The sequence below is a fragment of the Schistocerca gregaria genome, chromosome 7, assembly GCF_023897955.1.
Source record: "Schistocerca gregaria isolate iqSchGreg1 chromosome 7, iqSchGreg1.2, whole genome shotgun sequence".
NCBI lineage: Eukaryota > Metazoa > Arthropoda > Insecta > Orthoptera > Acrididae > Schistocerca > Schistocerca gregaria.
Genome location: NC_064926.1, coordinates 261,364,102 through 261,391,789, shown reverse-complemented (window position 1 = coordinate 261,391,789; position 27,688 = coordinate 261,364,102). Strand labels below are relative to the sequence as shown.

The 27,688-nt window shown below is 43.1% G+C and overlaps 1 protein-coding gene across 1 annotated transcript in view; it reads right to left on the bottom strand.

Annotated features, from left to right (window-relative positions):
- LOC126281163 (uncharacterized) overlaps positions 1–26,141 on the bottom strand; it is a 299,866-nt gene extending 273,725 nt beyond the window's left edge. The window contains exon 1 of the mRNA XM_049979834.1: positions 26,038–26,141. Coding sequence (XP_049835791.1) covers positions 26,038–26,125 — 88 coding nt within the window. The 5' untranslated portion in view covers positions 26,126–26,141. The remainder of the gene's footprint in view (positions 1–26,037) is intronic.
- Between the last annotated feature and the right edge of the window lie 1,547 nt (positions 26,142–27,688).

The following is a 27,688-nucleotide window of genomic DNA, read 5'->3' as shown; positions in this document are numbered from 1 at the left end:
TAGAAGCATTGGGATGTTGTACTACAGAAGAATGCTGAAAATTACGTGGACTGATAAGGTATGTAATGAAGAAGTTCTCTGAAGAATCGGTGAGGAAAGGACTGTATGGAAAACGCTGACAAGAAGAAGGGAGTGGTTGATAGGACATGTGTGAAGACACCAGAGAATTACTTCCACAGTACTAGAGGGAGCAGTAGAAGGTAAAAACTGTAGAGGAAGACAGTATTGGAATACATCCAGCAAATAATTAAGGTCGTAGGTTGGAAGCGCAGCTCTGAAAAATGGTTCAAATGGCTCTGAGCACTATGGGACTTAACTTCTGAGGTCATCAGTCCCCAAGCACTTAGAACTACTTAAACCTAACTAACCTAGGGATATCACACACATCGATGCCCGTGGCAGGATTCGAACCTGCGACCGTAGCGACTGTAGCGCCTAGAACCGCTCGGCCACCTCGGCCGGCTCGCAGCTCTGAGATGAAAAGGCATAGGAGAGCAATTCGTGGCGGGCCGCATCAACCCAGTCAGAAGACTAATAACTAAAAATATAAAAAGTTGCGTGAATAGTATAACCACCCACAAAGTAAACATTGTCGAAGCCTCAGCGTTGGCGAAGACAGGACTGACGATCCAGCCTATAATAAAGAAGCACTGTCCAAGCCTCAAGGTATGGATCAATTTCGGTTCAACTAATTAGCGGAAGTGGTGAGCAGGCGACGTATACCACCACAACTGCAGTTAATATGTAAGTAACAAGCTCCCATTCAAGCTTGGCTTAAAAGCGGCTCGTGTGCGTCTGTGCAGTTCCAAGATAACTGCGCAGTTTATACGAGGCGCTTAAATCACGCAGCCTTGTAGATGAACCAACATCATATCCACCTGATAGCCTCAGACATCGCGTGCTCGTGAAGAGGGGCGCTCGGCCACGCGACAAGGCGTGGAGCAGGTGCTTGCGCCTGGCAAACAGCGGCTCTGTGCAGATTAGTGCCCCGTTAGTGAGCCAGCTGTAGTGTGCTGGTGCTGTGACGTGACGTAGGCAGCAGCGGTCGCTGTAATTGGCTCTGGCCGCCGTACGCACGCTCCACTGCGCACCGCTTCCGGGCCTCCATAGCGCCCGCACGGCACGCACTTCGCGTGCTAGCAAGCAGTCGCGCCACAGCGTCCCGGCACAGTAGGCGACCGTGAAAGGACTCAGCCAGAACCTTAATCAGGTTGCTCCTTAACTAAGAGCCTGCTTTGTAGGTGTCGTAGACCCTTCGTTTTTTTTTTTTTTTTACTTCTACGTACCAGGTTTTTTTTTTTCCTTTTCTCTCTCTTACTAATCAATATTCTCACTAATCAAAATATCCACGGGTGTACTGCCGGTCTATAGTGTCCAACGGGCACAATATTTCGGCGATCAAACATGTCGCCATCATCAGGTGAACTGACGGACTGAGCTCCTGTGAACGTGCCGGCACGGAGATCCGTACGCTATGGCTGCTCAGGGGGAACGTTCCCCCTGAGCAGCCATAGCGTACGTTCCCCCTGAGCAGCCATAGCGTACGGATCTCCGTGCCGGCACGTTCACAGGAGCTCAGTCCGTCAGTTCACCTGATGATGGCGACATGTTTGATCGCCGAAATATTGTGCCCGTTGGACACTATAGGCCGGCAGTACACCCGTGGATATTTTGATTATCAAATACGCCGGGAGAAACTCAAGAATCACAATATTCTCACTGGTCTGATGCTATGAGGCGGCCCGCCACGAATTCCTGTGCCAATTTTTTTCATCTCAGGAGTAGCACTTTCAACCTACGTCCATAGTTACTTGCTGGATGTATTCCAGTCAGATCCCCGATCGTAGCTACAGCCATCCACCTCTACATCTTCATTTCTTACCCTCTGCAGCTGCTTCTAGTACCATAGAATTTATTCCCTGATGTCTTCACAGAAGCCACATCTTTGGTTGGGGTTGTTTCGGGGAAGAGACCAAACAGCGAGATCATCGGTCTCATCTGGGTAGGGAAGGACGGGGAAGGAAGTCGGCCGTGCCCTCTGAAAGGAACCATCACGGCATTTGCCTGGAGCGATTTAGGGAAATCACGGAGAACCTAAATCAGAATGGCCGGACGCGGGATATGCCACATCCTCTTGGTTTTCATATACGGTAGTGGAAATCTGTATAAAGTCATGAATATTTGCAAGAAAACACTGTCGCTTGGAGTAGTTGTGCACAGTGTATACGCAATAGTATGAGATCCAGAATACTGGCAAACGCAGTCAAATGGTATGGCATTTGATATCAGTAGTACAGTATGTAACAAGACATCAACGATTCAGATGGCAGAGGGTGGAACTTGGTATAAAGGCAGTCGGCTTGCGCGATGACAGAGCATGTTGTGTCCGTAAGGCCATTCTTATACTATTATATTTTTTGGCAAAGCTTTTATGTCAAATATTAATGTCAAATAAATTTGGTAGTTAAATAGAACTTTTGTCAAATCTCTCCTTTCGTCAAAGAAATATGGTCAAATCACGGGTCTCACCGTAGTTTTGATCATAAAAGTTGTTCATCTTTTGTTCGCTGCATTGTAAAATGTAATCGCTTAAAGTGCTGGGAACGTACAACTGTTTGACGTCTGTAGTGTGTTTGGAAACAGGACTGAGAAGTTTGTATGGTGTGTTCCTTCGACTCTTTTCAATAACCTTACTTCGACTGGGCCTGGGAGTGAGCAAGGACACAGTGAATGCTATTAATCGTATGCTGACAGGCCGATGGGATATGCTGATGACGACTTCAAATCCACGATCTCAGCTCCAGCCATCCACCTCTACGTCTAGAATTATCAACGCACCTTTTCAGCAAACCAGAATATATGAGGAGGGCACACTCTAAAATAAAAAAAAAAAATTATTGGCTCTCAATTCTACTTGTCTAATTTTTAATTCTGGATGCCACAAGTTAAAACGTGCTTATCTGTTTCGTACTTTTTAGTAATTTTGTGGTTGTTGGAACACTAATCCTCTCAACTAAATTATTCAGAATTAAAATAGTTCTTATTGCCCATATATTGTACTACACATTTACTTGCAGATATTTCTCCTTCAGTGCTTTATAAATCGCTTCAATGAATTTCTTTTTGGCTAATGTGCACTGGTATTCGAGTGCTGTATTGTGAGTTAGAGTTGCTCTCTCCCCTGTAGTAAGAAATCGCAGTGTTAAGGTGAGCCTGTCCTCTGCACATATACACTACGGGCCATTAAAATTGCTACAACACGAAGATGACGTGCTACAGACGTGAAATTTAACCGACGGGAAGAGATACCGTGATATGTAAATGATTAGCTTTTCAGAGCATTCACACAAGGTTGGCGCCGGTAGCGACACCTACAACGTGCTCACATGAGGAAAGTTTCCAACCGATTTCTCATACACAAACAGCAGTTGACCGGCGTTGCCTGGTGAAACGTTGTTGTGTGTCTCGTGTAAGGAGGTTAAAAGCGTATCATCACATTTCCGACTATGATAAAGGTCGAATTGTAGCCTATCGTGATTGCGGTCTATCGTATCGCGACATTGCTGCTCGCATTGGTAGAGATCCAATGACTGTTAGCAGAATATGGAATCGGTGGATTCAAGAGAGTAATAAGGAACGCTGTGCTGGATCTCAACGGTCTCGTATCAATAGCAGTCGAGATGACACTCATCTTATCTGCATGGCTGTAACGGATCGTGCAGCCACATCTCGATCCCTGAGTCAACAGATGGGGACGTTTGCAAGACAACAACCATCTGCACGAACAGTTCGGCGACGTTTGCAGCAGCATGGACTATCAGCTAGGAGACCATGGCTGCGGTTACCCTTGACGCTGCATCACAGACAGGAGCGCCTGCGATGGTGTACTCAACGTCCAACCTGGGTGCACGAATGGCAAAACGTCATTTTTTCGGATGAATCCAGGTTCTGTTTACAGCATCATGATGGTCGATCCGTGTTTGACGACATCGCGATGAAGGCACATTGGAAATATGTATTTGTCATCGCCATACTGGCGTATCACCCGTCTCGGTCACCTCTTGTTCGCATTGACGGCACTTTGAACAGTGGACGTTACATTTCAGATGTGTTGCGACCCAAAGCTCTACCCTTCAAAGCTCTACCCTTCATTCGATCCCTGCGAAACCCTACATTTCAGCAGGATAATGCACGACCTCAGGTTGCAGGTCCTGTACGGTCCTTTCTGGATACAGAAAATGTTCGACTGCTGCCCTGGCCAGCACATTCTCCAGATCTCTCACCAATTGAAAACGTCTGGTCAATGGTGGCCAAGCAACTGCCTCGTTACAAGACGCCAGTCACTACTCTTGATGAACTGTAGTATCGTGTTGAAGCTGCATAGGCAACTGTACCTGTACACGCCATCGAAGCTCTGTTTGACTCAATGCCCAGGTGTATCAAGGCCATTATTACGGCCGAGGTTGTTGTTCTGGGTACTGATTTCTCAGGATCCATGCACCCAAATTGCGTGGAAACGTAATCACATGTCAGTTCTAACATAATATATTTGTCCAATGAATACCCGTTTATCATCTGCATTTCTTCTTGATGTATCAATTTTAATGGCCAGTAGTGTAGCTTTTCTTAAGTGAGTACTCTGCTTTGTAGTAGGCTCTAGTAACAAAGATTGCTGAATGATTTTATTATGTCGACGCAAAACTCGCGGCTTGACCCGAGTATGTTCACCTCTTTTACACCCGAGTATGTTCACCTCTTTAACCGCCGGTTCTCTTCCAAACTTTCACACAATGCAACTGTGATACAAGCAGCTGCAGCTCATAATGGCAAGTTGTTGTTGTCTGCCATATTGAACTTTGATGGAAAATACGATAACAGTGTAATACCGTTTTTAACGCCACATCAAAGATCATTGTCGAAGAAATTTGAGGAATATTTGATCATATTTCTTTGTCAAAGAAATACAGTATGATAGTGTAATACCGGCCTGCACCACGACTGTGACAATGCGACGGGGAAAACGATTATCATGTGATAAAAAAGCAAAAGTCGGTGCGTAGAAAGAAATGGGTCTCTCTAATCATCAAATCGCCAAGTAGTTGAACCGCTCAAGTACAGTGATACACACCCTAGTTAGATTGGACGCGCGTGAGGACAGAAAGGAAGATATGGGCAAAGCAGAAAATTATCTTGATGCATTCAAATGGTTATTATCGTGCAAAGCGAGGGTCACAAATCGTTATTTTTCTCAATTTGTTGCTGATTTACAGTTTTCAGTAACTACCAGATGTGTACAACAATTTTTGTCAAATTACAAATATTCAGGAAACGAATGCAGAAACCTGCTATAACACCCAAACATAAACAGGCTATATTGGAGTTCGCTGAAAAACGTATGTCATGGGCATGAGAATGGAGTAAAGTAATCTTCGCTGATGAGAAGTTTAATTTAGATGATTCGGGTGGATTTCAATAAGAATGGCATCAGTGAACACAGCAGCAGGTAAGGAGGAGAAATTCGAAGGTGTAAATGTTATAATTTTGGCAGCCTTCTGCATTAAAGGTAAGTCACGCATAGCTTGGGCCGTATATGAGCTGAAATGAGCGACACGCGAACTTTTGGTGACAATTTTACTGCAAGAACTACGAACCCTAACAAAATCAGTGCCGAAGACAATTTTTGAGGTAATTAGGATCCAGGAAATGCAAACGCCTTATTTTGTTACTTTTGTAACTCCGTCATATTTCCGTCATTTTTAACTGTTTTCCGTCTTATCCTTTAGTTGCTTTAAATTCGTGGAGGTATGTGCCGTCTATGCAACTAAATGAAGGCAGTTTGTTTGTTGCCATACGTGTTTCGCTTCATTTATTTGGGAAGCATCATCAGTGGCCTGAAATACATGTTTCTTTTTATATATACAATAAGCGTATTATCTACTAGGTATAATCTGTTGATATATTACATTTTGTCGGTTTTTTTTAGGTTAGAAGCAACTTTTTTAGCACAAGTTCCATAAGATGATGTATCTTTCGTTTTACTTACGATTTCCAGCGCTGCTAACACATATATGTGTTTCTGGACATGTATTTGCTGGTCTTCATGCTCCAGTTAGCCGAGTAAGGTGTTGTTTAGCCATTTGTCACATCACATTTCACTTTCACTGACATTTGGCGATCAACATATTTGTGTTTGCAGGGTGTAGTGTTGCCAACTGTTGTTATGTGTTTGTCTTTTGTTTCTGTTGTGTTTTGTGGTTTTCATTTGTTGCGTGTCTGTGTGTGTGTGTGCAATCCTCACTTTTTTTTGTATGAGTTTTTGTATGTGTGTGTAATTTGCTGAGTGCATTACTTTTTTTGTGTGTATGGGGGGGTAGGAGGGAGAGAGAGAGAGAGAAGAGGGGAAGGATATTCATTAATTATTTATCCTGGTTGCACTTCAGTTTGTTATTGTTTTGGTGGCTAGCATGATCAGCGAGTTATTGTTTTATGGATTTGGTCATTTTTTTTCTTTAGTTGTGTTTAAAAAAAATTAAAACACAACTAAAGAAAAATCAAATCAAGCAGAGATTACAGAACCCCACAAACACTACAGCACACACAGAAACACAAAACAATAACACTCATGACATGAATAACAGAAAAAAATGGTATACTCTCACATACAAACACAAAACAACACACAAGATAGCAAATATATTAAAGAAACAGGGATTACAAATAGCTTACAGAACAAGAAACACACTCCAATCACATTTACAAACAACAGAAAAATCAGACAAATACCAAGGAGCAGGTGTATACCAGCTAGAGTGCCAAGAATGTAAATCAGTATATCTGGGAATGACAAGCAGGAACTTTAAAACTAGGTATAAAGAACATATAAGAAGTTGGAAATATGAGAACAGTCATTCTACCTTTGCCGAACACCTGATAAAACATGGACATGAACCATCCAACATGGAATGTGACATGACAGTTATCAGAGTGAATAATCACAACAAAAACCTCCTGACATTGCAAGAAAACTTCCACATACAAAGAGCCATTGCAATGGAAAAGAAGGTACTCAATGACCAAATCCATAAAGCAATAACTCGCTGATCATGCTAGCCACCAAAACAATAACAAACTGAAGTGCAACCAGGATAAATAATTAATGAATATCCTTCCCCTCTTCTCTCTCTCTCTCTCCCTCCTACGCCCCCCCCCCCCCCCCCCATACACACAAAAAAAGTAATGCACTCAGCAAATTACACACACATACAAAAACTCATACAAAAAAGTGAGGATTGCACACACACACACACACACAGACATGCAACAAATGAAAACCACAAAACACAACAGAAACAAAAGACAAACACATAACAACAGTTGGCAACACTACACCCTGCAAACACACATATGTTGATCGCCAAATGGCAGTGAAAGTGAAATGTGATGTGACAAATGGCTAAACAACACCTTACTCGGCTAACTGGAGCATGAAGACCAGCAAATACATCTCCAGAAACACATATATGTGTTAGCAGCGCTGGAAATCGTAAGTAAAACGAAAGATACATCATTTTATGGAACTTGTGCTACAAAAGTTGCTTCTAACCTAAAAAAAAAACCGACAAAATGTAATATATCAACAGATTATATCTAGTAGATAATACGCTTATTGTATATATAAAAAGAAATATGTATTTCAGGCCACTGATGATGCTTCCCAAATAAATGAAGCGAAACGCGTATGGCAACAAACAAACTGCCTTCATTTAGTTGCATAGACGGCACATACCTCCACGAATCCGTCATATTTCTTTATGTCTTATATGTATCTACCATATCCATTATAAATTCGATGCATGTATGCTTCAGATAGCATATATTACTTTGGTAGGAACCTTGCCTTTATACTGATTTCTTCCACTATATTCTTTTTCCTCGCCGACTGTACGGAGAACCACCTCATTCCTTACCTCATCAATCCACCTAATTTTCAAAATTCTTCTGTAGCACCACATCTGAGATACTTCGATTCTATTCTGTTCCGTTTTTCCCACAGTCCATGTGTCACTAAAACACAATGCTGTGCTCCAAATATACATTTTCCGCAATTTATTCCTCAAATTGTCTATGTTTGATACTAATAGAATCCCCTAAGTCAGGAATGCTCTTTTTGCCAGTGTTAGCCTGTTTTTTATGCCCTCCTCTCTCCTTCCATCATGGGTTATTTTGCTGCCTAGATAGTAGAAATCATTGAATTTGTCTAATCCGTGATTCTCAATTCCAATGTTAAGTTTCTCGCTGTTCTCATTTCTGCTACTTCTCATCACTTAAGTCTTCTCCGATTTACTCTCAGTCCATATTCAGTACCCGTTAGATTTCCATTCAACAGATCTTGTAATTCTTCTTAGCTTTCGCTGAGGATAGCAGTGTCATCAGCGAATCATCACCCTGAATTTTAATCCCGGGCTTGAAACTTTCTTTTATTTCCGTCATTGCTTCTTCGATCTCTATATATTGAACATTAGGAGTTAAAGACTACATCCCCGTCTTTCACTCTTTTTAATCCAAGCACTTCGTTCCTCGTGTCCCACTCTTACTGTTCTTTGTTCTTCTACATATTATATATTACCCGACTTTCCCTATAGCTTATCCCTGCTTTTCGCAGAATTTCAAACATCTTGCACCGATTTAAATTTTCGGACGCTTTTTCACGTTGACGTATCCTATGAATGTGTCTTGATTTTTCTTCAGTCTTGCTTCCATTATCAACCGCATTGTCGAAACTGCCTCCATGGTGTCCTCACCTTTCCTAAAACCAACCTGATCGTCATCTAACAGCCACAATTTTCTTTTCCATTCTCTTGCATGTTATTCATGTCAGCAACTTGTATGCATCAGCTGTTAAGATGACTGTGCCTTAACTCTCGCAGTTGTCCTCTCTTGCTATCTTCGGAATTGTGTGGACAATGTTTGATGGTATATCAATCGTCTTATATGTTCTACTCACTAACGTGATTAGTCGTTTAGTTGCCAATTCCCCAATTACTTTTGGAAATTCCGATGAAATGTTCTCTATCCCTTCTGCCTTATTTGCTCCTAAACCGCCCAAAGCTATTTTGTGTTCTGACTCTAGTACTGGATCCCATCTCTCTTCCCTATCGACTCCTGTTTCTGCTTCAACCAAGTCCTTCCTCTCACAGAATCGTTCAATGCACTCTCTACACCTATCCGCTCTCTTCTGCGCATAACAGTAGAATTCCCATTGTACTGTTCATGTTACCGCCCTTGCTTTTAATTTCACCGAAGGTTATTTTACTTTCCTATATGCTGATTCAGTGAGCCGTGTGTGGCTCGTGTTCATGCCGTTTCTTCCTTGACAGCTTGTCTTCACAGAACTGTCGCCTCGTTTCTTATTTGATTTTGTGGCGTCATTAAGTTGCTGGCTTGCCTGCCGTGAGTGTCAGCAGCAGCGCGTATCGATAAGAGCACTGTCGTATTATCTTTGAAGCGACCGCTAGTATTTCCGGCTCATCGTGTGTCAGGAGTTCAGTTGGGACGGAGCGACAGTAAAGCGTCGACAGCCAGTACTCGCCGACCGCAGGCGACACACATGCACTATCCGACGGAAGGAAACTGGAGCGGGAACGACTGTGTGTTGATCTTTCGGTCGGCCGTCTCATCGGGCGACGTGTATTTGGTCTTTTGAGCGTTTCTGGGCCTCGTCAGTTGGTCATCTTGCCGGACTTGGGTCGGTTCCTCCCTCGTGCAGAGAAGTTGGGTGGCCAGTGGGCGGGTGCGCCCTCTTTATGGTTGGATCCGAGCCAGTGTCTACGGGACGTCGTCCGTCCGAAGGTAGTCGGGACGGGAGCAGCAGTGATGTCCGGGCAGCCATGACTCGCCCGACCGTCGCCGGCACACATGGCTTCAGTGGGGACGGCCTTGGTTGGTCGTTCAGTCCGTCGTCTCATCGGGGACGTGTTCAAAATGGTTCAAATGGCTCTCAGCACTATGGGACTTAACTTCTGAGGTCATCAGTCCCCTAGAACTTAGAACTACTTAAACCTAATTAACTTAAGGACATCACACACAACCATGCCCGAGGCAGGATTCGAACCTGAAACCGTAGCGGTCGCGTAGTTCCAGACTGTAGGGCCAAGAACCGCTCGGCCACTCTGGCCGGCTCGGGGACGTGTATTTGGTCCTTCGATCCCTTCTGGGTTCTCTGTGTGTGTCGACTTGTTATTCGTCCTTGTTGTTCCACAGTGATTGCTTTTAACATTGTTCGAGTTCTTGTGGAAGTGCTTTCGTGGAACTGTGTCTTGCTTGTGTGATTTCGACTGAGCAGTTAATTTTAATACTGTCTGCGTACTGGAGCAGGCACTCGGTCCGTTGGGACACAGCAGAGAGGAAGTCTCCGTGGTGTGGTCACTTAGCGTACCGTTCCGTAGTGTGTTTTTCTTCGCCGTATGATGCTGTCTGGCTCGGTGTGTAGTTCGACAGCCCTTGGTGTTTGCTCATATTTTGTCGCTTGGCTGTATTTAGACGCCAATATTTGAAGACGTAGCGCTGCTGGAATCTTCGTCCTCGCTGACATTTTTCCTTTTCTTGCCGTTGGCCGGCCGGAAGGGAATTGATTAGGTTGTTGGTCGGCCCTTCAGCCGTCCCTATGGCAGGTTCCCATCCTATTATTTAATCTTACGTTTCGCTGCCTGTCTTACCTAACCTTAGGTTAGAGTTACCTCCTCAGACCAACCCTTGAAACACTTCCGAGCACCACTGTTCCGTTGTTTTTAGATTGCAATTTTCTTTTAGTTTTAAGAACTGTGCTAGGCCCCGCAGAGTGGCCGCGCGGTCATGCCACGGACTGCGCGGCAGCCGGCCGGTGTGGCCGAGCGGTTCTAGGCGCTTCAGTCCCGAACCGCGTGACCGCTACGGTCTCAGGTTCGAACCCTGCCTCGGCCATGGATGTGTGTGATGTCCTTAGCTTAGTTAGGTTTAATTAGTTTTAAGTTCTAGGGGACTGATGACCTCAGATATTAAGTCCCAGTGTGCTCGGAGCCGTTTGAACCACGGCGCGGCACCTCCCGCCGGACTTTCGAGTACTCCCTCGGGTAAGTAGTGTGTAAGCTTAGGGACTGATAACCTTAGCAGTTAAGTCCAATAAGATTTCACACACATTTGAACATTTTTATTTATTTATTTTTTGTGCGAGGTCTTCAGCCGTCTATTAATTTAGTTTGTTTTAGTTTTAAGATCAGGCCTTCAGCAGTCTTAAATTAAAATTTGAAAATTCACTTTTAAAACTTTTTCAAATTTCTTCTCTATTGGAAATTCTTGTTATCCAGGCTTGAAGCCTCAGTTCTTCTATGTCTAGTGTGTGACCTTCAGCCGAGTATTTGTGCAAAAAATTTTGTAACTAAGGCCTTCAGCCGTGTGTATTGCTTAAGGCAATTTTAATAACTTGTGTTCGGACCTTCAGCCGTATTGTTTTTGAATCCTTTTAAGGGCATGTGTGATGAAGTGTTTTTAGGAAAATAAAGTTTGTGTGTTTTGTGCAACTAACAGTAACCGATCTTGAGCCCTCTCCACAACCAAAACCTGACCCGCTCTGTCCTGCGAAATCCAGATTTCAGTCAGTTCGTCCAACAATCATTTCTTTTTCGATTTATTCACATTGTTTCAAGGGTTTCATTTTGCCTTAGCTGCTCTGCACTTCCTGTTTATTTCAAACATAAGTAGCTTGTATCTCCGTATTCCTGAATTTCCTTGAACATTTTTGTACTTCCGTCTTTCGTCGATCAACTGAAGTATCTCTTCTGTTAGTCATGGTATCCTCGCAGTTACCTTTCTTGTACCTATATTTTTCTTTCCAGCTTCTGTTATTGCCCTTTTCAGATAAGCCCTTTCTTCTTTAACTGAACTGCCTACTGAGCTATTCATTATTGCAATACACGTAGCCTCAGAGAACTTCAAGGGTATCTCTTCATTCCTTAGTATTTCCGTATCCCACCGCTTTGCACGTTGTTTCTTCCTCACTAGTCTCTTAAACTTGTTATACTATACTGACTAGAACCTCTGGAGTCCAAAATCCGGCCGCACCTAGCAAGTGTTGGCGGTCTTTCCTCTGTCACTAGCGCCTCCGGTCTTATGGCGCTCACCGTTAGTTTAGCATACAGCGGATTGACTCAGTTCTTTACGAACACTACAACCAACTATGGAGGGACTTGTGGTCAGCGCACCGCTCTCCCGTCTGTTGTTAGTTTTCGTGATAGGAGCCTCTACTTCCCCATCAAGTAGCTCCTTAATTGGCCTCACAAGATCTGAGTGTACCCTGCTTGGCAACAGCACTCAGCAGACCGAGATGTCATCCATCCGAGTGCTAGCCCAGCCCAACAGCGCTGAACTTCGGTGATCTAACTAGAACCGGTGTTACCACTGCGGCGAGGCCGTTGGCACGACCAACTATTGGGTATGCAAATTTCGTGTATTGACATATTTGGTCATACAAGCTATGCAAGGCCATGTATTAATCTGTTTCTAGGTTTACCATTATAAATGAAGTCTCCAATTAACTGATATGTCCATTCCCAGTTCCCGACCAGTTCGTTATTGGTGAGTGTCTTAGATAAGGTTTATAACGTTAAAAATTTTTAATACTTTTGGTCTTTCATGTACATTCAGTGTGCACATGGATGCACACGCAGGCGTAATAGCTTAACTCCTTACCGACAGTCAGTGTCGTAACTGAGCTACTGTAAGCACTTTGGAACTCACGAAAGATTCATTCTGCTGATTTTATGCGATTTTTTACAAACACCCTCTGCAGAGACCGACGCTCCCTCTCCGTTAGTACAATGAGATCTGTCAGGTCTTGGTTTAACTGTGATTGTTTCTTCGTGTTCCCACTTCACAATCACATCACCAACAGCCGAAAATCGAAAATGTCCCAGATTGATTTGTGTTACTCAGGTGACGTCCAATAAACAGTATATGTTCAAAGTCACTGTGTTCTCCCGGCACATATTTTATTGTTTTTGATTTTCTACTGACAAGACTATATTCTAGGTCTACTTTTATACTATAGGGTCCATAGCTCGTGACAACTCCGCGTTACATGGGAGAGACCGGAAACTTTTGATCAGATAATGTATAAGCTGGAATCCAAATCCTGTCTCCGGCAGCGTGTTATAATTAAAGCAATCGATTATAGATTATCGTAGCAAAGTCGATCACATCTTGCAACAGACTCTAACCTAACCCGATACCGAGCGAGGTGGCGCAGTGGTTAACACACTGGACTCGCATTCGGGAGGACGACGGTTCAATCCCGTCTCCGGCCATCCTGATTTAGGTTTTCCGTGATTTCCCTAAATCGTTTCAGGCAAATGCCGGGATGGTTCCTTTGAAAGGGCACGGCCGATTTCCTTCCCAATCCTTCCCTAACCCGAGCTTGAGCTCCGTCTCTAATGACCTCGTTGTCGACGGGACGTTAAACACTACCCACCACCACCACCTAACCCGATATTCCGTAATTTCTATTTTTGTTATACACAAGACACGTTTTCACCAACAACTTAACATTTGTAATTGCTTGATGATTACAGATTCCACACAATCTTTCTGAAGTTGTTTCTTCAGATTCCTGTAAGGAACACATATTTCGAATTTTCATACCACGTAAATTCATGAGCCCATATTTAGCTACCTTGAATTTAGGATCTAGTCGTATAACAACTATAGCCCACGTTATGATAGTTTCCATGGAGGACCTACCTTTTGGGTACGTATAAAATTGTATCACGTATTGACAGAGGCATCTGCTATGCGACATCAAAATTCAATTAAACGATGTTTTCAGAAGCAAAGTTCATTCAAGTAACGTTCGAGGCCAAAAGGTAATATTTCACACATATAGCTGGCTCCCAAACGTATCACGTGAATTAATATCAATAAAATTCAATTCAAAATTAATAAAATTCAATTCCGCATAACTTTCGAAGTATGGATCTCTCGCACAATGTAAGACATTTTGCAATCACCTCAGCAAATGCTTTAAGATGAGACGCTTTACACATCGTTTGACAGTCATTCCAAAGATCGTGAAAATTACGTTTGTTTTATGGTAAGGTGGCAGAACGAGTCATGGAAGGAATAACTAATTCAAATATTACTGCTGCCACATTTGCATTTTTTATGTTAAAAGTGTTATAAATTAAAACAATGTTCCCCACCAGGTAGCTTAATTACTCTATGAAGTGCATATTTATACTTCTGTTTTAGGAGTTCACATCCGTTAATACTGTGGGAAGGTACATGTGTATACACATTTGCCACAACTGCGCTGATGTTGAGGTAGGTCGTTAAAACCTCCAATGCTTTATTTTTGTGAAGGCATGCGAAAATTGAGTTGGAAACAATGGAAAACATGGTAACCAAGTAATTTGTAAAAATGTTTTTATTTTTTACTTGATGCTTGGAACAGCACCATTAGCACAAGTGAACGCTGGGGCTCATCTCATACAATGGACTGCAGTCAGTTCAATTCACTGTTTCTATCAACTATATCCATTGTATGGATCTGCGGCGTAATTTTATTTTATTTTATTTCTTTTTGGTGAGTGGGGGGGGGGGGGGGGAGGAGGGAGTGGCTCAGAATCTATTTGTAGGCTTCATGAGATAGTTAACGCCATAACACGAATTTTCAAATCGGCGCATAGTTCACGAAAAGGCGAAAGGTTCATTACAGAAAGAATGACCTAGTCTGTGATTAAGCCATTTCTCTGCACATTCAGTGTTGCAGAAGTGCCTGGATTTTTCAGCTGGTAAGGGCATTGCCCACAGATGGCAATGTTCTGATTCGAGTTCCAGTCCGACACACAGTTTTAATCTGGCCAGAAGTTTCTATCCGTTACATAGTTACGATGTAGCACTTTTCAATGTGTAGATTTACGATTCACACCTTCTTCATAGCAGAAGGTGCTCTTTTAGTGAAAGTGTGTTTTTTGCGAAGGAAGGGTTAAAATCTTTAAAAGAATTTATGTTAGTCAGACATTGCATCTCCTCAGTTATTACTGAAATCAGTAGTAATAAATTAGAGCACGCTGGAATACACTAAAAAACGTAGATCCTATTAATGAACGAAGAGCAACTTGTGCGAGATGGTGCTAACTTTATACCAGCGTTTGATGTGTTATGATGCAGCCATTGCCGTACTATGTAAGTGCTACATCTGATTATTAAAACAATTTTGTGTATGTTATTTCAGGTTCAAATGGCTCTGAGCACTATGGGACTTAACTTCTGAGGTCATCAGTCCCCTAGAACTTAGAACTACTTAAACCTAACTAACCTAAGAACATCACATACATCCATGCTCGAGGCAGGATTCGAACCTGCGACCGTAGCGGTCGGACGGTTCCAGACTGTAGCGCCTAGAGCCGCTCGGCCACTCCGGCCGGCTGTAATTTCAGGCTTTCCCGGGGTATTCCAATGATGAAATATTAGCGGGCGACCAGCTGATGGGTTTTGTCGCAACGTTTCAGTGAGTTTCGTACCCACCATTCGGCCGATCCTATGAAATGATTTTATCAATTTTGTGTAAGTCTTACACTGCGTAGGCTGTAATTTCAGGTAACAGATCGTAATATCATATACAGGTAACAGGCAACAAATACAGTTCTCTTTGATTATTGAAAAATTGCGGTTAAACAAATATGGCACTAACGTCACAAAAACAGGCAAAGTTATGATGCAGGATCTCTTCGTAGAAATGAGTGGGCAAGTCCATCATTTTTAAGTTGCGTTTTCTTAAGCGAACTTAGAGGTGATAATAATGAGAAAGTGCATAGTTTCGTTTATATGACTGATAGCGGTACCACAGATACATACAAACCCGCGAACCAATAATGTGTGGCGGAGGGTACTTTATGTATCACTGTTACTTCCTTTCCTGTTCGTATCAAATCGTCAGCAGGAAGTGTGATTATTGTTAGTCTCCGTATGAGCTCGATCCTCTCTAATTTTTTCTTCGTGTCGCCAAACGTGTTCTTCATTTGGTTTCCTAAAACCGAAAACGAGAGCGATTCAAAAACTGGACATGGGACAGTAGTAAGGTTCGAATCCGAGCCAGAGGCTGGGTAGTCTCGTGCGCTATCGTCTATACTTTAGCAACAACTGACAAACTGTAGCCACCTGAATCTGCGTGCGCAACGGCCTGACTAGCTAACTTCAGTGCTAATTAGCTCTAAAACAGCGCAACAATCTTACTTTTACTTAACAATTATTTCTCTGCACATCCTAACCTGCACCACCCTTACAAGCTTTTCGAATTGTTTCTGACCACCCTGTATATACGTGAAAAGCAATGATCCAGTAACACTCCATTGGTGGTAGAATGAAGTGCAGTGTTCCATTTAATAAGAAGTCTTCAGTCCAATCAAACAGGTGATCTGATATTCCGTACGCTTGTATTTTATTCATAAGGCTGCGGTAGGGAATTGTAACGAAGCACTTTTGTAAATCAAGGAACACAACAACCTGGGCACCGGTAGCCTCTTCTTTCTGGATCTCGTGGATGAACAGAGCGAGCAGAGTCTTGTGCGATGAGTGATCCCGCAAGTCATGTCGATTCGTACAGATCAGACTTTTGGACTTCCAGAAATGTAATTATAAGCGAACGTAAAGCGTGTTCCGGACCGGAGAACAGACCGACGTCAGTGATATAGGCCTATAGTTTTGAGCGCCTCTTCAATGACCCTTCTTTTAAAACGGGAATGAAAAAAATGGTTCAAATAGCTCTGAGCACTATGGGACTTAACATCTGAGATCATCAGTCCCCTAGAACTTAGAACTACTTAAACTTAACAAACCTAAGGACATCACACACATCCATGCCCGAGGCAGGATTCGAACCTGCGACCGTAGCAGTCGCGTGGTTCCGGACTGAAGCGCCTAGAACCGCTAAGTCACCACGGCCGGCAAACGGGAATGAGCGGTGCTTTTTTCTAATCGTAAAAACGGTTCGCTCCTCCAGCGCGAACAAGTTGCGGAGTCTCTAACGCCTATTCTGCGAAGGTAATTGGGTTAATTTTTAATTGTAGATAGGAAGCACATCCTTATGGTGGCACTGTCAACCGCATGCCCAATACGTAAGCTACAATCTCCTGTGGAAAACGAGATACAAATTGTAGTGCTGGGGGCTTCTCTGTTGTCGTGTTTTCCCCCTATTTTCCTTTCCTGCCGTATACACCCAGACTTTAAACTCATGAGTGTAGTCGGCTCCACTGAAGGTGACAGGTGAGCGCTCCAACCGTTTGAGGTCCTAGTGCTGTTACATCGTAAGAAACTAAACTAAAACTAAACTCCTCCCGAACAGGCCATGAAGACCCCACGGTACCGACCGGCCGCCGTGTCATCCTCAGACCACAGGCGTCACAGGATGCGGATATGGAGGGGCATGTGGTCAACTCACCGCTCTCATGGCCGTATGTCAATTTCTGAGACCGGAGCCGCTACTTATCAATCAAGCAGCTCCTCAGTTTGCCTCACAAGGGCTGAGTGCACCCCGCTTGCCAACAGCGCTCGACAGACCGGATGGTCACCCATGCAAGTGCTAGCCCAGCCCGACTGCGCTTAACTTCTGTGATCGGTGTTACCACTGCGCCAAGGTCGTTGGGACACATCGTAAGAAAGTTAACCGTATTTACATACCGCTGTATCTCAACTATTTTCTGCATTATGTTCCAAAGATGAAGAAGAATCTTTCAACAACTACCGAAGGAGAAAATTGTCGAAAGATCTCCCACAAAAACTAAAGAAATTTTGGGCGTATGTAAAGACTGTAAGTGGCACCAAAGCTAGTGTCCAGATACTCGTGGCCGGGAAAGGAACTGACACGGAAAGTAGCAAAGTGAAGAGCAGAAATGCTTGACTCTGTTTTCAATAGTACCTTTACAAAGGATAATCTACAAGGATTGCCACAATTTTTAATTGTTGGGCCACTGAAAAGATGAGAGAAATAAATATTAGTGTCAATGGTGTTGAGAAACAGTTGAAAACATTTAAATTGAACAAAGCTTTAGGGCTCGATAAAATCATTATGAGGTGCAGACTTTGTGGCCCACTTAACCCCTGTTTTAACGATAATATACGGTGTATCCCTCGAACAAAAGAAAGAAAAAAAAACCATGCACAGTGTTTAGAAGAAAGCACGTCTACCTACAATAAGGGTAGCAGAAGTGATCTACAAAACCATCGCCCAATATCCCTGACATACAGTTGTAAGTTCTTAGAAAATATTCTGAACTCGAAAAAATGAGGTATCTCGAATACAATGACCTGCATGCCACCCAGCATGTATTTCGAAAACAACCTAACTCGCTCTAGTATCACATGGCTTTCTGAAAGTCGTGGATTAAGGCAGTCAGGTAGATGCAGTATTTCTTGATTTCGGAAAAGCATTTGGCTCAGTACCGCACCTACGCTTATTATCTAAGGTGCGATAGTATTAAATAAAATTTATGACTGGATTGAGGATTTCGTAATAGGAGAATGCAGCAACTTGTCTTGGATGGCGAGTCATCGACAAATGTAGTCGTAGAATATGGTACACCCCAGGAAAGTGTACTGGGTCCCTTTCCTGTTCATTAACAATCGTGCAGTGAATATTAATTAATACTAACCTCAGACTTTCCGCAAATGATGCATTTATCTACAGTGCTCAGTCACATTAACGTGAACAGCTGTCAAAAGCTTTAATAACAACCTTAGGCAGCGCGACAGATGCGAGATGTGCAGGAAGAGAATCACCGACGTTCTGTGAGGCACCGAGATGGATGTGGAGTCATGCCGACTTCGGTGCCTCTCTGTTGAGGATCTATGACGACAACAGGCCGATCGAAGAGGTCCCACAGATTCTCGATTGGTTTTAAATGCGGGGATTTTGGTGGCCAGGGGATTTCAGTAAATTCTTCCTGATGCCCTTCGAACCACGCACATACACTGCGAGCTGTGCGACACGTTGCATTGTCCTGCTGGTACACGCCATCGTTCCGAGGAAAAACAAACTACATGTGGGGGTGGACTTGGTCCGCAAGGGCAGGTGCATACTTGTGTCGATCCGTTGTGTCTTCCAGAATGACGATATCACGCAGGAAATGCCACGGAAACGTTTCCCCGACCACGGCCCTCCCTACTTCGACCTGGACACTTCCGACGATTTTTGCAGAGTGTTTTCTTTCTGTCAGATGTGATTCATCCGGAAAGATCACCCATCGCCACCTAGTGGACGTCCAGCTCCGGTACTGTAGTGGAAATTCCAGTCTTAGGCGAGCAACAACTGTCAGCATGAACCGAGCGTCAGCTGCGGAGGCCCATACGGAGCAACGTTCGCTGATGGTCGTTGAGGAGACGCTGTTGATAGCAACTTGGTTCATCTGGGCGGTCAGATGCTCTACAGTGTCATGTCTATTCACACATACGAATCTCTCTAGCCGTCGTTCACGCCTTTCATCTATGGCCAGAGCTGCACCGAAGTTGCCTCGGCGCCGGTTTTGAATAGCATCATTTTGCCATGAACGGTATACTTTAACCACAACGGTACGCCGAGTTTACAAACTTAGCCGTTTCGGAAATACTTCCACCCTTGGCCCGAAAGCCAATGATTATGCTCTTTTCGACGTCAGATAAATCGCTCTGTTTCCGTATTACGACAACGACCGCACTGTTTTCCGCATCTCCGCAACACGTTTTATATAGGGTGTTTCAAAAACGTACGGCCAAACTTTCAGGAAACATTCCTCACACACAAATAAAGAGAGGATGTTATGTGGACATGTGTCCGGAAACGCTTAATTTCCATGTTAGAGGTCATTTTAGTTCCGTCAGTATGTTCTTCCAACTACGATCAATGGAGAACGTTATCATGATTTCATACGGGATACTCAACCTGTGCGGTAAGAACATATGCCTTTACAAGTACGACACAACATGTGGTTCATGCACGATGGAGCTCCTGCAAATTTCAGTCGAAGTGTTCATACTCTTCTCAACAACAGATTCGTTGACCGATGGGTTGCTAGAGGCGGACCAATTCCATAGCCTCCACGCTCTCCTGGCCTCAACCCTCTTGACTTTCATTTCTGGGGGCATTTGAAAGCTCTTGTCTACGCAACCCCGGTACCAAATGTAGAGACTCTTCGTGCTCGTATTGTGGACGGCTATGATCCAATACGCCATTCTCCAGGGATGCATCATCGCATCAGGGATTCCATGCGACGGAGGGTGGATGCATGTATCCTCGCTGATTGACATTGAACATAGGCGGAGGTCACAATAATGTGACTGGACCGTGCATAAGGAAGTACTGTCTGAAAGAGCTTCAGAAATATCCAATTAGATCTTGATAAGATGACAATCTGCTGCTAAGATTGGCTATTTACATTAAAAGCACAGAAATGTAAAATTGTGTCAATCCATGTAGCGAAAAAAACGTATTATCCTATGACTACAGTAGCAATGCTTGTCAATTACAGTGAATCAACGTATACAAACACCTGGGTATAACAGTTTGTAGGAATGTGAAATGGAATGACCACGATTCATAACTAGAACCAAACTTCCATTTGTCGTCGTCCATGTGCCATAGCTGTACTCGCACATTCCAGCAACGTTATTGTCGCACAGTGGTGATATTTGATTTGTAAGTCGCATGCATGTATGTCAGAAGGCACAGGGCATCTCACTTCTTCACAACACATGCACTGCTATTCCGTATTTATGAGACTTACAAATAAAATCACTCGCCCATACGTGAATAACATTAATGGAAGACGACGATATATGGAAGTTTGGGTCTGGACGTGAGTCATGGCCGGGTAGCCGAAGTGGTGAAGCCTACCTCTTGCATAAAGTGGGAATCCAGGTTCTAGTCCTTTTCTGGCAGAAATTTACGTTCTTACCGTTCAATTACATAGCTGGAGTTGGTTCATATTCGCAATTGCATGTCTCTCACAGCAGCTGTAGTCCCCGTAGTATCAGAAGGAATATTGCATCGTACTTCTTCACAACATAGGCACTGCAATTTCGTATTCGTAAATAAGAAGCTGTCCACATATGTTCATGAGCAATTTTCCACCCATCAGTGAATAATTTCATCGCATCTGGGCGCTGTGTACGCTTAGTTATTATAAATACAAGGGATATTCGGAAGGTAAGTTCCGATCGGCGGCGAAATGTAAACCACTGTTAAAATGTAAAATGTTTTATTTTCAACAGTTAGCTACAACTTCCAGCTACTTATCTATTTAGTAGCCGTTCGGACTTAGACATTCTTCGCAGCGTTGTACCAACTTTCCAGTACCCTCGTCATAGAAGGCTGCCGACAGTGCTTCCCACCGATTCCCTGCACTGGTCTACAACTCGTTGTCTGTGCCAAAATGTTGTCGACATAGCCAGCGGTTCATGTGAGCAGAGATGTAACTCAGAGGGAGCAAACTACAGGCTGTGTCGTGAGTGATCAAACACTTACGATCAGAAACGCTGCAGGAGCATCTTCATTGCCCCTGCAGAATGCGGCTGAGAATTGTCTTGAAGAAGGAAACGCATGACAGTTATGTTATGTGGGCTGCATAGCTTGAGGCGAAATTTCTCACCAGGCCCACGCAATTGGTGGGACATGCTATTTTCTAGGCGTCTTTATGTGCTCACTGTGCGCTCATAACTGAAAAGAGAGACGTGACGCGATCAACAGACGTACTGGAGGCAATGCCAAACAAATCTGTACAAAGCTTCATTAGATTTTCACGGTGACTTCCATTTCGCGACCGATCGGAAGTTACTTTCCGAATAGCCCTCGTATTTTGTTAATTTCTACATTTTACTTTTGGGGAGCATATGGGCATCGCAAAAAGTAAGTAGCTGAGAAAAAGGAATTTTGAATTGTTCGTTCGTCCAGTGATCTGGATAGTAAGGATGTATCCCTGGTCAGTAGTCATCACTACTCAACTCTGAACTTTTTGTTTCAGGAGAGAATGGCAGAAAGCTACCGTAAATAAGTTAATTTCTGTAGAATGCAGGCTCCACAGTTTGTATTCTCCCCAACATACACTCATCCCTCAGAAATTGTCGCCAAGCAAGAAAATCCATTTCCGCTGCTTTCAATGCAGATACATTCAGTCACTGATTATGATGTGACACCAACATCATAAAGCCGAAAAAAGCGGCAGTGATGTTTGGAGAATATGGCATTCATTCGGCATAAAGAAAACCTTTTCATAGTAATGTGTTACATGAACAAGTTCTCTGTCGCGGTGAACCACGCACGATTTTTCTTGCTACATATCGGATGATTTTCTGTGAACTGATCGACCCACAACGATTCGTTACTCACATAGTGCGCAGCATTGGCTGTTTCATGTTCGAGAAGTCATTATGGTGGACAATTGGACGGAAGAAAAGTAAATAAATAAAACCCTGTCAGCATTTATCATGAATCGTGCTTGGACAGATCAGTCTATGGGGCAACAGCCCGCGAAAGGCAAAAACCCGAGGTACGAGTCCCGGCCTGGCATACAGTTTTATTCTGTCAGTAAGTTTCATACCATCGCACACACCGCTGCAGAGTGAAAATTCTTTCTGGATACACAGATCTACTTTATTTCTGGTATCAATATTAATGATTCTGTTTGACTCCTCCCTTTGACATTTCTTTGAAGCGTTATTCCGAAATCTGGATATGCAATTTTGCTTCTTACATATTACTCGTGACTCATAACAGTGTTGGTAGACCACATACTTAAAGCTTTAATTGTGTATGTGTGAGAGTTTCATTTTTTTGAAATCACATCTTCATCTATACTCCACAAAACACGTTATGGTGCATGGTGGACACTTCTATTACCACTATCTCACCCCACCCCCCCTCCACTCCGCTTCTCCCGTTCCATACATTAAGGCCGCCGGGTGCGATGAATGACTATCGGAAAAACTCCGTATGATCGCTAATTTCTCTGATTTCGCCTTGATCATTTCTCGTGACGAATGTGTGGAGGAAGTAATATGTTGTTCGACTCTTCCGGTGTGTAATCTCTCGGAATTTCAGTAGTAAATCTCTCCGTGATGCACAACGCCTTTCTCATAGCGTCTCCACAACGCACTCGCGCCAGGCAAAGGATATCGCTACAAAACGCGCTACTCTTTCTCGGATCTCCTCTAATCCTCTTTGTAAGGCCCCTGACTTACGAACAATATTCAAGAATCGTTCGAACAAGTGATTTGTAAGCCACTGCTTTCGTGCATGTATCACATTTCCTTAAGACTCTCCCAATGGATCTGAGCCCGGCATGCGCTTTTCCTGCCTTGTCTGATGTTGTTATTCTACTTTAGGTCGCTCCGGATTGCTACATCCAACTATTTTACTGTTGTTACTGTTCCCAGTTATTTTCACCAATAGCGTAATCTAACTTTTGTGGATTTCTTTGTCTGTTTATGTGAAATACAGTACATTAATTTACGTTCAGGTTAGCTTGCCATACCAGTTCCTGCGCCAATCATCGGTTCTCTGCAGGTCTGATTGTTCCGCAAGTATTGTTGTTTTTATCCCAGTCACACTTTAGAGCTGTAAAACTGCTATAGTCAGTAAGCATACACTACGGTAGTTTCCCTAGTAGTCTTGGTCGATGAAGGTCATACACATGTTACGTGTAAGTTTGGTGTCTTGCATATCTATTGGAGTTACCTCATAACTATCGTTTTCTTTACCATCAGTGTGTTACCAGATTCCCTTAAAAAACGGAAGCGGTGAAACGTCTAAAAACTGAATGAGAATATATAAGGCCAGTAACCTACGGAACATTTTTGTTCTTTATAGTTATCCTGTCTGTTTCTTAAAAGTAAACAGTATTTATAGCAAAACTGAAACTTTTTTTTTATTCGAAAACTGTTGATTTGTAACGTGAACCAGAGGGAATGTTCTGTTGAGTGCAAAATAACAACAATAATCATTTATACATCTATTTCTAACGTTTGGGCACGTAAACTGCACTCGCATCAAAAGTATTTGCTTTGGTTACATAAAAGCGCAGAAGTTACGTGATCAACTAATTTGCATTACTTATAAAATGCAGTTCTATATTTTGCCATGATATAGAATACACAATGGACAAACACTGAATAATGTAGAAATCAAACAACCAAGCAAAGAGAAGTCATCGGCTCCCAGTTGCTTTCTTACCCACTCATTTATGTTTCTTTCCTTACCAGTGCTACCAAAGCTACTGAGAAACCTACCATGTACTACATATTTATGTATTGTACAAAAACTACCGAATCGTAGTTTTGACAGAACGCAACACTAATCATATAATAGTCAAAATATAGTATATTACGCATCCGACATGAAGAATATAACCGTCCGTGGTGGCCGAGCGGTTCTTGGCGCTTCAGTCCAGAACCGCGCGACTGCTACGGTCGCAGGTTCGAATCCTGCCTCCGGCATGCATGTGTGTGATGTCTTTAGGTTAATTAGGTTTAAGTAGTTCTAAGTTCTAGGGGGCTCATGACCACAGGCGTTAAGTAACATAGTGCTCAGAGCCATTTGAACCATTTTGATTAAGAATATAAATACTACACTACACTCCTCACATATTCATTAAAGTTTTAAGTGCAACTTGCTCATGTATCAGCGCATACGAAGTGTTTGACGTTTGTTAACCGTATCGGAATATTCACTTGTTCTTGTACCTGCGTGTAAAAAATATTTGACAATGACACTGGAATCAGAACACTCTGATGATCGGCTAATGCAGAAAGCCGAAACCGGTCGTATTGTCAATGGGATAATAATGTGCGATGAAGTTGGTCAGTTACGAATAACATACCAAATATGATCACTGGCTTGTACACAGACATTGACAGTAGATTTTTTGTGACAAAAAACAAACACAATTTTTAATTTCTGTCTGAAAAAAATCCCACAATAACAAATCATTGCATCCAATGATTTATGGCTGACTGACGTGAACATCCATGTATTCCAGAATTTACATCTTCATCCAGATGAGACATCCATGGGATGGTAAAGCGCTGGTCAGTATGACCCTTTTTGAAACGATAGGAGCATTTTTTTCCATCTTTTGCTTTTTCTCCTCCACGATGATAGCGAAATCTTCCAAACTCATTTACTCCTCATCTCAAAAAGAACAATTTGCCAATAACGCATTCTTCACTGGACAATGAATTCGTTTAGCACGCGAATAAAACAGACTGGCGTGCTGTATTTCTTTGTGGCTTCGCTACAGACATGGTATCATAATTAATGATGAATCTAGATTAGTATATGTAACAGATTTGAAATATGTCTTTGCAACAAGTTATTGCACTGACGAAAGAAAATTAGGAACTTATGCATTAATCTTTTTTTTTTTTTTTTTGTCGGTATGCGTTCAGTCTTGCAATTTCACCACTGACAAAGTTTATCTAAAAGAACATTGCGAGATAAAACATTAATTTGTAATACCATTAATAACAATGGAATTTTGTTTTGCGATTATGATTTTTGACTGTGGGAAAGCGAACTGGTGGCGGAGAAACAATCGCTATGCTGTTTAAATAGCGTGCGAATAAAAAAAATTACAGAAACCGGGAGCGATTTGTCACACTAATTGCTTAACTGTTGCTCCACAGCTCGTTTCCATCATATAACGGGTTTTCCCATCTTCAACGTTGACGAATGATAACCTTTTCGTCTTTCGTCAATGATACAGTCTTATCAGCTACAAATGGACGTGTTACAGGACTGCCAATTTCTGTGTCACATGGTCGACTGCACCAGCCAACAAACGCGTAATTATCTAACGCTTCCAAATCTTGGTCAGTCAGAGAACTGCGAAAACAAAACTGATATGCACATGGCATTGTTTACAACGCCGTTGTCCAGGGCAACGCTGGGTCTGATGTCCTATTGACTAATTACAGTGACAAAAAACACGATGAATGACCACCACGCAAAACCGCGACCGGAAGCCACAGCTGAGCGCGACTCACCTTTCCGGTCGGGTATGGCGAGTACCGAAGGCACACGGTAGCAGTAAGTGGCGAGCAGCGCCAACAGCGACACAGCTACCACCGCCATGTTTCGCTTCCAAAGGTACACTGACGACTGCCGCCAGCGACTCCGCCGACCAGCGTACGATCTGACATCTAGCGTCGCTCAGACGAAATAGAGCATCGACTCGTTTCGTAATACGGAGCGATTCGCTTACAGAACAAACAGGCGCGAATCCAGGTAGATTCCTGAGGGACGGAAAGTGGGAAGGGGGGTTTGTCGCCGCTTGTTACTGCCGCACCCTCCCACAAATAAAACTTACAGTTACGCTCGTTTTCAGCGTACAACAGTGACATGCGGTTCTAATAATAACACCAATAAAATAAATTTGTGACCTGGTTGGTAGGTAATCAGAGAGAGCACAGGATAAGCTTAAGGTTGTGGATGGGGAAGTAAACATTTACTGTGGGTTGCACAATCAAACACACGACTTTATTGTCTAAGAACCACTTATTTCCACATTGGCTTAAAGGACCACAATTAAACAATTAGGCAGAAGGCCTAGTTAAAGAAATCTTGAGATGCTTTCCGGACTGAAGGCCCCAAAACCACAGCAAACACAAGAACGGTTGAAGGCCTGGATTAGAAATCAAAAGCAATTTAAAACAGAAGGTAAAAAAATTAAAAAACAGCATGCAATGAAAACAATTAACGGCTGAAGGCCTACACTACACGTCTGAAGGACAATTATAATTAAGGCACATTAATAACAATTTTTTTTCTAAGCAAGAAAATTTCGTTTTGAACTCACAACAGAACGGCCGAAGCCTGATCAACTTATTGCACGGCTGAAGTCCACAAACAAATTTAAAACAACGGCTGAAGACCTGAACAACAAGTCAGATAAATAATTTAGAATAAACCCGTTGCGCATTGTAAAAAATTTTCCTTTTGGAGAATACACACGGCTGAAGGCCTTATTGTAAAATTTTTTAAAAAAACTGAATTAATACACTGCCAAAGACATCGCACAGTACTTCAGCTAAAGTGAAAATCACAACTTAAAACAAACAGAACAAGTGGTGCTCAGAAGTGTTCCAAGGGTCGGCCTGGGAAGGTAACTCAAACGTAAGGTGAGGCAAGACAGGCAGCCAAGTGTTGAAGTTAGGTAATCGGATGGCAACCCAAACTAGGGACGGCCCAAGGGCCGACCAACAATTTAACCAATTCCCTTCCGTCCAACCAACGACACAGCGATGGGGAATATCGGCCGAGGACGAGAATACGAACAGCATTACGCCTCCAGAAATTGGCGTCTAAAAACTGATAGGGTTACAATAACTGGTCAGTCAAAACCACAAGCTACACACGGTCCCGAGGAAACACTTCCACAAACAACTCGACCGATACTAAAACCAATCACTGAGGAACAACAAGGACAAATCACAAGTCGACACACACAGAAAATCCAGAAGCGGTCGGCGACCAAATACACGCCGTCCAATGTGACGACCGATCGATTGACCAGCCAAGGTCGTCCTCAAGTCATATGTGCCGGCAACAGTCAGGCGAGTCATGGCTGTCCGGACCTCACTGCTGCTCCGTGCCGACTCCCTTGATGTCTGTTCGCAACTCGGACACACGACGACC